Source organism: Podarcis tiliguerta (assembly GCF_965153285.1).
Source record: "Podarcis tiliguerta genome assembly, chromosome: Z".
Taxonomy (NCBI): domain Eukaryota; kingdom Metazoa; phylum Chordata; class Lepidosauria; order Squamata; family Lacertidae; genus Podarcis; species Podarcis tiliguerta.
In genome coordinates this window covers 3,760,953-3,773,494 of record NC_139553.1, presented here as the reverse complement: position 1 = coordinate 3,773,494, position 12,542 = coordinate 3,760,953, and the positions used below count along the sequence as shown (strand labels likewise).

At 47.9% G+C, this 12,542-nt stretch overlaps 1 protein-coding gene across 1 annotated transcript; it reads right to left on the bottom strand.

Moving 5' to 3' along the window:
* Positions 1-628: 628 nt before the first annotated feature.
* CFAP157 (cilia and flagella associated protein 157) lies at positions 629-12,295 on the bottom strand. The gene is made up of 9 exons (XM_083423106.1): positions 12,021-12,295; positions 11,147-11,418; positions 9,967-10,120; positions 7,550-7,817; positions 5,413-5,543; positions 5,084-5,234; positions 4,096-4,283; positions 1,993-2,140; positions 629-1,129 (listed from the first exon to the last, which is right to left on the bottom strand). The coding sequence occupies exons 1-9, from the start codon at positions 12,164-12,166 to the stop codon at positions 1,025-1,027; spliced, it is 1,563 nt and encodes a 520-aa protein (XP_083279232.1). The 5' UTR covers positions 12,167-12,295; the 3' UTR covers positions 629-1,024.
* Positions 12,296-12,542: the final 247 nt, after the last annotated feature.

Genomic DNA, 12,542 nt, shown 5'->3' with positions numbered 1-12,542 from the left:
ATGAGAGAGTGTGGGCATCTTGCAGGGTACCATGAAGAAAACGTGAATGAAATAATTTTATAAGCTTTTTGTGAGCTTCCAACGTGCTCACCCATAGACGAGGCTCCGTGATAATGCACAAAACAGGAGAGTGTGTGCAAAACAGCTTTCCCCCCTTTTTCTTTGGGGGTAGCCTTTATGCCTGAGGAGTGGCAGGTGGGGTATTGTTGTTTTTTAAATGCTTTATGTGGCACTGTGGGTTAAACTACAGAGCCTAGGACTTGCCGATCAGAAGGTCGGCGGTTCGAATCCCCATGACGGGGTGAGCTCCCATTGCTCAGTCCCTGCTTCTGCCAACCTAGCAGTTCGAAAGCACGTCAAAGTACAAGTAGATAAATAGGTACCGCTCTGGCAGGAAGGTAAACGGTGTTTCCGTGCACTGCTCTGGTTCGCCAGAAGCGGCTTAGTCATGCTGGCCACATGACCCAGAATATGTACGCCCGCTCCCTTGGCCAATAAAGCGAGATGAGCGCCGCAACCCCAGGGTCGGCCACGACTGGACCTCATGGTCAGGGGTCCCTTTACCTTTACCTTATACAGAAATAAAAGTTTCCTCACACCTCTAAAGAGTAAACCTTGAGTATAAGGGTTGAAGTGTGTCTTCCACTTTAATTCAGAAAGGAAGAAGAAGGTAGGAGCATATATCAGCTACCAGAAAGGCCGGAGGCCTCCTATCCTAGCTGGATCCCACTTCGCAAAGACCTGTTGTCATGCGGGAGCAGTGTGGTGGCCTTGCCCTAGGAAATCCACCCAGCCTCGGAACGTGGTTGGGTTAGAGGGCCGTTTGTGCCTCCTCCTTTGTTTGCTTTCCGTTTCTGACTCAAAACAGCTCAGTGGCTCTGTAACTTTCCTCAGACAGTTCTGCACTGACCTATTGGGATATAAAAGTCCTCAGAATTCCACCCCGAGTATCATTATCTCTTGGAGGGATAGGTGCTGATGCAAAATGAGAATACTGGATAAAGAGTTGCTTCATCTCCATTCACTATTCTTCAGTTGGTTGCTGTGTAGCCAGTTTCTTACAGACAGCTTTCTCTTGTGGTTTGGTCTCTTCCTCTTTCAGCTCCGTTCTCCATGCTGCTATTAAAGGCTGTGGGGGGAAGGGCAGGTGTTCAGGCTAGGGATGTTAAATCCACACCCCTCACAATTTCACAGATGAAAACACAGATAAATGTACTCATAAAAAATAGGACCAGCCCAATACATTTCAGTGCCTGAGGCAGAGGAGACGGGTAGTTCTCCAAAAAACGATTGGACAGAATAGCACCTGGACACCTTTATTTATCAGGCTCATTTATATACTGTTCTTGGCATAGAGAATCTGAGGATGCTTTGGAAATTTTGTGGGGTTTTTTAAAAGAAAAAAAGTGGGAATCTGGGCCAGCCTACCCTACTTCATTGGGTTGTTGTGAGGATAAATGATAAAAACTACGAGCCCCCTCGCGTTCCTTGGAAAGGGTATAAAAGGTGGGATAGAAAAGTAAAAATGAATGAAAATAAAATAAACACTAGGCTGTGTGCAGCCCATACATATCACCCCATCAGAAGGGAAAGGCTTGTAAGGTCAAATCCATACCATGCATTTTAAAAGCAGTATTATACCACTTCAACGGCCGTGGCTTCTCCCCAAAGCATACTGGAAACTCTAGTTGTTAAGGGTGCCACATGGAGGTTCCCAGAAATCTTTGGGGGCAGCCATGACAGTTTGTTTACTATTAAATTAAATCCCACCTTTTCTCCTAAGAGTTCAAGCTGGCATACACACTTCTCTCTGTCAATTTTATCCTTGCAACTATCCTGGCTGAGAGACCGGTGGCAGCAAATTCCATGCATGTCAGGCATTATTGCTCCAGCCTTCATTCCTGCAAGTTGCTTCCTGGAAGCCATGCTGTTGCCTAGGTTTTGGTTATTGCTTCCCACCTGGGGGCCAATAAGTCCTGATTCCCCACTCACCTCTGTGGCACTAGCGTACGGCCGGACAGTATCCTCACGGACTGAGGAAATGTTGCTCAGAGATGGCATACTGTGGACAGCATGGGGCCCTGGGATCTTGGCAACATTCATGTGCGACATGATGCGGGAAGGCTTGATAGCAGAGAGGCTGAGAAACAGATATCTACAGTTCCATATCAGTTTGCAAATTTGCTTATTTATTTTACAAAACATTCCTGTGGAAATTCAGCAGCATTTTCCTGCCAATTTCTCCTAACGCTCAACATTTCTACATGCAATTCTGCCTAACCCACACATTTCCCCAGAATGCTGCTGTCTAATGTGGTTCATTTTGTGCATGTGCTTTCCGCTGGTGTATATGCTGTTTCTACACACGCTTTTCTCTCTAGAACATGTATTTTTGGCTGGAGAACTACACTGCAGAATTGAAAGAAGCGTGAATTTTGAAGAGTGGCTGCGTTTCGGTTCATGCACTGTTTCAGAAAGTGCAAGAAGAAGAAGAAGAGTTTGGATTTGATATCCCGCCTTTCACTCCCTTTAAGGAGTCTCAAAGTGGCTAACATTCTCCTTTCCTTTCCTCCCCCTCAACAAACACTCTGTGAGGTGAGTGGGGCTGAGAGACCTCAAAGAAGTGTGACTGGCCCAAGGTTACCCAGCAGCTGCATGTGGAGGAGCGGAGACGCGAACCCGGTTCCCCAGATTACGAGTCCACCGCTCTTAACCACTACACCACACTGGCAAGTTTCAAGGTTGTTCTGGGGCAGCACTGGAGCCCATCTAGGCTTGTAAAAATAAAACCCATGTGCTGGAAGAAGTGTGGTGATGTGACTTCCTTTTTCCATGCATGACTTCCTTTTTCCACACAGTAGTATGAGAGTTCTGGGATGAGACATTTGAATCACGTGTACATCTTTGGAGCAGGCCCTTGCACTCCTCATTAGACATTAATATGCATAAGGAGCCAATCTGCATTTTATTAACAGGCTTGTAATGTTTGGGAAGTGGCCAATTCAGATCAAGACAGAATTTTGGCAACCTGTGGCTCCCCCCCCCTTTTTTTTTTTTTTTTGCATGTGCTAATAAAGGAGAGAGACCTTTCCTTCCTCTTTCATCTCAGGAATGCCTGTGGATACGATTGTGTAGACTGATAACTTCCACGCTAAGCAGAGGCAGAGAGTTTCACCCAGCATTGGGGGTTTCCCATCATGGGCGCCATGACGTACGTTGAGGCCTCCCAATGCTGCCACGAGGCTCAACAAGGGCTGTTTCTGCAGGGTCTGGCCCCTCCAGATTGGAGGGGCTCATCCCAACAAACTTTGCAGGGGCTGAATACATCTCAGCCCTATAGAATTGGTGCCTATGATGTTAAGCTTATATTGGGAATTGGCATATGACCTATGATTGCTGTAGACTGGATAGACTGGAATTATTTTCTTTGGTAAGACTATTTCCTTGGATATTAGAATCATAGAGTTGGAAGGCATTCTCATATAGTCCAACCCCCTTGTTATGTATACAAATTAGAAATTTAATGGTGGGGGAAGAAAGTGTGGATTCTGCAGTTTTGTCTTCCTGTGCTATTTGAATCAAGTTTCCTCTTCCATTCCTATGAGGCAGCTATCTATATTGTATTGCTTCCTTTCACTAAGTAGCTCTGCCTGCTTGTCATTTTACAAGAACGTAACAGGAGGTGGCAGGACGCGGGTGGCACTGTGGGTTAAACCACTGAGCCTCTTGGGCTTGCCGATCAGAAGGTTGGCGGTTCGAATCCCCGTGACGGGGTGAGCTCCCGTTGCTTGGTCCCTGCTCCTGCCAACCTAGCAGTTCAAAAGCACGTCAAAGTGCAAGTAGATAAATAGGTACTGCTCTGGTGGGAAGGTAAATGGCGTTTCCGTGTGCTGCTCTGGTTCGCCAGAAGCGGCTTAGTCATGCTGGCCAGATGACCCGGAAGCTGTACGCCGGCTCCCTCGGCCAATAAAGCGAGATGAGCGCCGCAACCCCAGAGTTGTCCATGACTGGACCTAATGGTCAGGGGTACCTTTACCTTTACCAACAGGCAGTGGCACCCCTCCCAACCCTCATGGATCTCATCCCCTTTCTTACCTGCTGCCCTCCGGGCTGGTAGGCTTGAACACCTTGCTCTCTACATAGAGAGTCCGGAGAAGCTGATTGGCCTCGATGCGTGCGATGCTTCTGTTCAGGAGATTCAAGGTGGCTTGCAGCACATCATTGCGCCTTAAGTGGAACATCACGTCAAAGTGGCCATCCTCATCCTCATCAGATGGGCGTTCCTGTGGGAGTGAAGAGGAAGAACGCGGCTGCAAAACCCTCTTAGATTTCCACCATATTTGTTTCCTACACTTCAAATAAAATGCAAAGTTTGAAGTGGGCAAGTATGTGATCCCAGTTTGCCCAGCCCAAATGCTTACAGGAAGCAGACAGTTTAGGTTAGTACATAGAATTGTAGCCAACCCCTTGCTCAATGCAGGACCTACAAAGAAGGAGATTAGCAAGAGTTTGGCTTTTACTAGCTTGATCCTGTTCACAGAATGGAAGATGGCAGGATCTCCTCTATGGAAAGATGGTTTCAGGCACCAGACCTGTTGGCAAACCAACTCTGTGCTACAAAGATTTCTGCAAATGTGACATGAAGGCTGGAAACATCATCCCCACAGTGTGGGAATCACTTGCAAACAACCACAGTGCCTGCAGAAGAGACAGCTTGTGTATCCTTAGCAGTAACCAGAGAAGGAATGACTGCTGGGAGGAGCGCAGAGAGAATAAATGCCTGGGTGCACCTGCAGCAGCACAACTGGACACCTTCCTTTGCCCCTGCTGCAACAAAACATGTCTCTCCCATATCAGTCTCCACAGCCACAGCAGGTGCTGTAACTCTCTGATGGTTTGACTTCACCCCCAAAGGTGCACTCCTCCATTGTCTCCCGAGACAGACAACTCAAATGCAAAGAGATGCAATATTGACCCATAAAAATCAGCCAAAGCTCATAAGGCCAATCAACTTGGATTTTCTTAATGTGGCAAAAGGTCTCAAAACCCTCTCAACAGTGTCCCTATATTCCCAGACACTCACCAGCAGCACTTCCTTGAGGCCCTGGGCAGTGTGCCTGAGGATTCTTTCAGCATTCAGCCGCAGCTGATGCTCCTCTTCAAGGGCCTTTGATTGGCTTTCCTCTTCACTGCTTTTCCGTTGCATCTCCTGCCTCTGCAGAGTCAGCTCCTCTCTGAGTGGGGCAGGAGAAGGCCAGACCAGGAATAGAAACAGGACAGTTAGTCGACAACCAGCAGCGCCTAACCAGGAAAGAAGCCTTGGGGGCCTGGGCAGCTAGTGAAAAAACTGACTCTTGACTCTTGAGAGAGAGAGAGGGAGGGAGAGAGAGAGAGAGAGATGCCTGTACTAACTTTAGCGCCAGGTTCTGCTGCTCCAGCACCTCATTGGTCTCCTGTGTTTGGGCCATGACCTTCTTCATCTCCATGTACTCTTCCACCTGCGCCTGCAGCTCCTTGCACTTGTTGGTGAGCATCCAGATCATCTGTGTACCAAATATGCACATGTGAGCATACCTGTCACATACACAGGTGATCAGCAGCCTACATTCTGCCTTCAGCTGGGTGTGGAAAGGCTCAGCACCATTTGAATATAATATAGTAACTAATATCAGCTTTCCCACAACCTGATGCCCTTCTGGTAATGTTGGACTCCAACTCCCACAATCCCCAGCCAGGATGGGCAAAGTTGGGGATGATGGGAGTTGGAGTCTAGTAACATGGGAGGCACGAGGTTGGGATGTTAGAGGCAGCCCTGTTTAGGGAAGCTTTTCATGTTTAATAGGTTATTGTATTTTAGTATTTTGTTGGAAGCCGCCCAGAGTGGCTGGGGGGACCCAGCCAGATGAGCGGGGTATAAATAATAAATTATTATTATTATTATTATTATTATTATTATTATTATTAATCATTTTATTTTATTAAATGTCTTTATTATGCCCTTTGCTTAGACACCTGGGCCTATTAGCTGGGTGTATTTACTCATGTGGTGCACAAAAGCATCAGCCCTGGATCATGTCACTGGCTCTTGTTATCCTGATGAGCAAAAAATGCAATATGGGAGTCAGCTGCTGTTTCATTTTCATGGGTAGTCAATGTAGGGTCCTTCAGATGTTTTGGACTACAGTTCCCATCATCCCTGACCATTGACCATGGTGGTTGAGGCTGATGGGAATTGTACAGAGGTGTCATGGTCCAAGGCTGCCCAATAAGCATGAAAGGGGAGCTTTCTAACCACTGAAAATAAGTATTCTCACCCTTTGTGCTGATTGGAGCCACTGAGGAAGGACTACCAGGGTCACTCTGGAGAAGATATGCAGGAAGGACACAAAGGAGGAGGAGTTTGGCATGCTCCAAAGCTAAGCATTTAGCAACACTGAAAACAAAAGGAGCTTCAGTTTCAAGAGAATGATGTGCAAGTTCTGTTACGTACAACTTCAGTCACTCCAAAAGGGCAGGTGAAACTCGAAAAATTAGAATATTGTGGAAAAGTTCCTTTATTTCACTAATTCAACTTGAAAGGTGAAACTAATATATGAGATAGACTCAGGACATGCAAAGCGAGATATGTCAAGCCTTGATTTGTTATCATTGCGATGATCATGAAGTACAGCTTATGAAAACCCCAAATTAACAATCTCAGAAAATTAGAATATTCAAGGAAATCAGCAAAACAAGGATTGCAAATTGAGCAAGATTGGACCTCTGAGAAGTAGAAGCAGATCTCGCTTTGCATGTCACGAGTCAAGCTCATATATTAGTTTCACCTTTGAAGTTGAATTACTGAAATAAATGAACTTTTCCACGACAGTCTAATTTTTCGAGTTTCACCTGTAGCTACTGGAGCACTCCAAATAATTTGTCCAGGTACATGATCAGAATACAATAAAACTAGCTGGAAGGCAGTGCATGGAGGTTCTCATTGATTGCTTTTATTATTGTTGTAAGAATGTAAGAGTCTGCAGGATCAGGCCAATGGCCCGTCTGTTCCAGCATTCTGTTCTCACAGTGGCCGACCAGGTGACCTAAAGGAAAACCAGGACCTGAGCACAAGAGCAACTTTCCCCTCCTGAGCTTTCCAGCAACTGGCATGGAGAAGCATCGCTGCTTCAAACTGTGGAAGCAGAGTGTGACCATCCTGGCTGGTAGCCATTGATAGCCTTCTCCTCCCCCACGAATTAGTCCAGTCCTCTTTTAAAACCATCCAAGTTGGTGACCACCACTGCCTCCTGTGGAAGCAAGTGCCACAGTTTAGCCAAATGCCACATGAAGAAGTGGACTGTATCTTTTAAAGGTGTTTGTATAATCTTAGAAGTGGATGCAGCTGTGAAGTTGTGTGGTTGTGACTACTTTGAAGGGAACTTCATGCACTTCTGAATTACCCACTGTGTTATTGGAGTCGGAGTCTAACAGCATTCAGAAGGTACCATGCTGGCCACCCCAAGCATAAATTGTGGCCCAGCCCTGCACTTTTGCAAAGGACAATTCTTACCTTCTGGTTGCTGAGGCTGTTCTGTGCCATCTTTGTCTCGTTTTCCTCCAGCAGCTCCAGCTGCTTCAGAGCTTCTGAGTGGGCTTCCTTGAGCCGTTCGTTCTCTTGGAGGAGCTGGAGGCTCTGCTCAGTTATCTTGGTCAGCTGGAAGCTGATGGTGACGTTCTCCCGGATGGTGCGCTTAGTGGTCTCTGCCATCTGGCTGTGGGCCACCTTGCGGAACTCAGCAGCCACGGAATTCACACGGTGCATCATCTCCTTCTTTAACCTGAGAGAGAGAGAAAGGAAGAAGAAGAGAAGAAGAGTTTGGTTTTGATATCCCGCTTTATCACTACCCTAAGGAGTCTCAAAGCGGCTCACAATCTCCTTTCCCTTCCTCCCCCACAACAAAGACTCTGTGAGGTGAGTGAGGCCGAGAGACTTCAGAGAAGTGTGACTAGCCCAAGGTCACCCAGCAGCTGCATGTGGAGGAGCGGGGAATCGAACCCGGTTCACCAGATTACGAGTCCACCACTCTTAACCACTACACCACACTGGCTCACTATATCAGCAAGGAGCTGGCAGTAGGCACAGCTCCTGGCCTTGCAGCTGGGAGGTGGCAAAGGCAGATTGGCCAGTGTCTGAGCCACCTTGGTCCAGTAGGAAGTCCTCTGGAAAGCATCCAAGGATCATCTATCCTACTGCTCCAGGCAACATGTGCCATTTCATGTCATTTGTAATTCCAGTGCCACCATAAGGCTGCTGGATCAGGCCAAAGGCCCAACTCATCCAACATACTATCCTCACAATGGCAAACCAGGTTCCTGTTTTCATGCTTTTCTGCATTACGGGATTCAAGGAATTTGCAATCCAGGAAATGACAAAATATACATTTTTTAAAATCACACTGTTGTCCTATAATAGGGGTGGGTAACCTTTCAACAGCTATGGCCATTCCTGGACCAATAAAGTCTTGCCACCGTAGTTCATGCGCCGGTTACTTCAAGCCTGGATTTCTGCACTGTGCTCTGTGTGGGGCTTCCCTCACACTCGATCTGGAAGCTGCAGTTAGTGCAGAATGTTGCAGCACAGTTGCTGACGGGAGTGAGGCCTTGTCAGCATACAACAGCTGTGTTCAAAGGTCTGCACTGGTTGCCAATCTGCTACCAGGTCAAGTTCAAAGTGCTACTATTAGTACATAAAGCCCTTAACAACTTGGAACCAGCTTATCTGAGAGATCGCCTTACCCCACATGCGCCCAATTGACCACTTCAGTCGGCAAAACTGGCACTACTACAAGTGCCACATAATACCTGTTCTGTGTTTGTAAGAAATCGATCGCTTAGTGTGGCAGCACCTACACTTTGGAACTCCCTGCCTCTTGAGATTAAGCAGGTGCCTTCAATGTACCGTATTTTTCGCTCTATAAGACGCACCAGACCACAAGACGCACCTAGTTTTTGGAGGAGGAAAACAAGAAAAAAAAAACATTCTGAATCTCAGAAGCCAGAACAGCAAGAGGGATCGCTGCGCAGTGAAAGCAGCAATCCCTCTTGCCGTTCTGGCTTCTGGGATAGCCACGCAGCCTGCATTCGCTCCATAAGACACACACACATTTCCCCTTACTTTTTAGGAGGGAAAAAGTGAGTCTTATAGAACAAAAATATGGTACTCTTTTTGACACCTGCTAAAAACATTCCTGTTTCAACAACCCTATCCAGATGCTTAGAAAGGAGAGGCAATTTTAATCTGTTCTGGTAATTTAACTTTCATATGTTTGAAAGTAGGGTTGCACATTTTTCTTGATTTTACTGCTTTATTTTCTTTGTAAACCCCTTTGAGGTTTGTCTGGGGTTTTGTTTGTTTTTTACAAGCGGTGAAATAAATAAATAAGAAACAAAAAGAGAGGTTGCCTTCACCAAGCCAGTTATCGCCTGTTCTGACAGGCACTGGCTTTCCAGGTCTCTCACACCACTTGATATTTAGTCCCTTTCCATATACTGAATCTTGGTTACATTAGAACCCCTGATCTGTAGTTTCACAGTGGGGATGTCTGGGTTTGGATAGGCAGGCCATCTCAGCAGAGCATGTCTCCACCCCTGGTCCCGCCATTTTGCCTGTAGCTCTTCCCCTCACTACTCTGCCATTATATTGCTACTAGCTCCAGTTGGCTGAACCCTGAGGTCATTGCAAATAAATAAATAAGAACAAGAACAATACAGGTCTGCAAAGCCTGTAGTCTGCATGTGTTCCATCCTACTGAACACCTGACACAATGGCGCCCTTGGTCAACCCCAGCCTTCACCAACCTGGTGTCCCCCAAATGTTTCAGACTGCAACTCATGTCAGCCCCAGCCAGCTGATGGGAGTTGTAGTTCAAAGCATCTGGGGGGCACTAGGTTGGCGAAGGCTGGTCACCCCCATCCCACAGCACACACCTCTCTTTATCAATCACAGCTTTCCTCTCCAGGTTATAGATGTAATCCTTGTGGTCTTCTGCTTGCTTCTTCAGTTCTGCCTCGAGTTCGGCAAACTTCGACATGATCTCATCTTTGTGGATCCTAAAATCCTCCAGGGCAGCCAGCTTGCCACCTAGCGACCAGAAATACTGACTTTAGGCAACCCCCTTAGGCCCCAGTCATCATACTGGGGTATGAGCATAGCCAGCTCAATATATTTTGCTACCTGAGGTGAACAAGGAATCAGTGCCCATCCCTGTAACCTGTTATGCAGAGGTAGACTGCCCCTGAACCAGGGGGCTCTGTTTCTTTCCCTTTGGTTTTCTAAGTACAGAGAGCCCAGCCAGGCAGCCAAGTGATCAACTTGGCTGCCCATCTGCCAGGATGTGCCAGGACGGTACTCAATTGCCCACCCCACCCCTTGTCTGCCTGCCTCTACCTGCCCCTCTGCTGCCCAAGTGACATCACCTCAGGAGTGCCATTGAGAACTTTGTGCCCTCACCCAGGTCTTGCACCTGGCCTGACTGCCTAAATCACCAGGGCAGCTGCCACCCATCCCCACACCCCACTCAGCCTGTTTGGGATCTAACTCCTTCCTTGTGCCCAGTTGCTAAAAGGAGGTATCAGTAGGGGCAAGAGGTGCAGCCATGTCCTTCTCCTTGGCACCGTCCCCTGGAGCACTTCTGAGGTCTCTGCAAGGCAGGGAGGCAGGTGGGGCCCCAAATCCAAACCTGCTGCCCCTCCCCTCTCTGCCGCTGAAGCAACTGCCTCATCAAGGCTCCTGGTAGTGCCAACCTAGGTGAGGGGGTTTATAGGAGACACACCACATCTTGCGCACGGGTAGTGCTTTTCTGACTACATAGCCAGTGGCATTTGCAGCCTGGATTGTGGAATTATGTACACATAGATTAAGAACAACAGAAGCACATGCTCTGATTTTACCTTCAGCATGTTTCAGAAGCTTGGTGTTATTTTCAGTTAACTGAAAATAGAGTTTAAAAGTGCTGCAGGTCCAAGGCAGGCACTGTCCTGGAAAGCAACTGAAAGCAATTCCTTTCTAGTGTGTTCTACACAGGCACACTCTGCCTGCGGAGCTAAGCAGGGGAGCCTAAACCTCCTTCCCCTTTGCTTTTTCCAAAAAGCGGCCTGGCAGCCTTACTGAGGTTCATATTCTCAGAAGTCAGCTGATCCTTGGTCTCCTGGAACTCGTGCCTCAGCTGGCCTAGCTGGGCCTCAAAGGCGTCCTTCTCTGTGTCTTTGGCCTGCTGGAGTAACTGGAGCTGCTCCGTCAACTCTGCAATCTCGTCGACCCGCTGGTTGAGCGTCTTCTTCAGAAAGGACACAATCTCCTTGTTGTCATGGAGCATCTTCTCGTATTCGTTGCGGAAGATCTCCTCACTCACCTGCATCTCGTCCCATTTCTTCTGGTACCTAAGCGAAAGAAGATCAGTCAAGAGGCAGAAACCCAGAACCCGTTCCAAATGCAGTGGGTTGTAACCCACTAACTTGACACCCACGAGCAGAGCCATTGAGATGAATGGGCCTAAGGTGGCCATGGCCCATTCATTACGATGGGTGCACTCCAAGTAGGGTTCACATTGGGCACCACCTTAGCATGCAGGAATTCAGCCTCTGCTCCAGTTGTGGGGGGGGGGGAGGGTGCTCCTTCTGCACAGTGGGGCCCCAGGTAGTGTTGGCTCAGTCGGTACTCTTAAATCTCAGGGTTGTCGGTTCAAGCCCATCATTGGGCAAAAAGACTCCTGCATTGCAGGGGGTTGGACTAGATGACCCTTGTGGTCTCTTCCAGCTATCTGATTCTCTGATTTGATACTTCAGCCCCCAAATCCTACCCTGATGGTACCTCTGGCTACCAAGAAAGGGGATGCTTTCCATATGCCCCATCTAAGGAGCAAATGCATAGCAAAGATTTGTGGTGTCTATGCTCTGTTCCAGCTGCCCTTCCCTATACACCTCAGAGAATACAGTGTATACACACACACACACACACACACACACACACACACTTTACCCACCGGGCTAGTCGCCCCTCCAGATCTCGGATCTGAATCAAGTAAAACTCCCGGCTGTGCTCAGGTACGATAGCATCATCCAGCTCTGGTTCCTTGGCAGCCTCTTCCTTCTTGCGCCCTCCTCCTCCTCCTTTCTTCTTGGGCGCCATTGGTGTTGCTGGGGTTTTCTCTTGCTGAGAGCGGGAGATTCAGGGATGGCGAGGTCGAAAGGGAATGCCGCCAGGGCCCTTTCAGAGGCAGAATGGTTGTGCTGTCACTAGGGTGGAGGAGATGTACATAGCAACAGTGGGAAGGGGGGCGTGCCCATCTGGAATGAAACCTTAAAGGGCCAGGAAACCTCCCGCAAAGACAACCCTCAAGCAGGTTTCCTTTCGTTTAGAAGGGTTAGTATAGGAAACAGCCCTACTAGAAAAATTAACCAATACAGTGGAACCTCGGGTTAATAACTTAATTTGTTCCGGAGGTCCATTCTTAACCTGAAACCACTTTAGCTAATGGGGTCTCCTGCTGCTGTTGCTCCGCCGC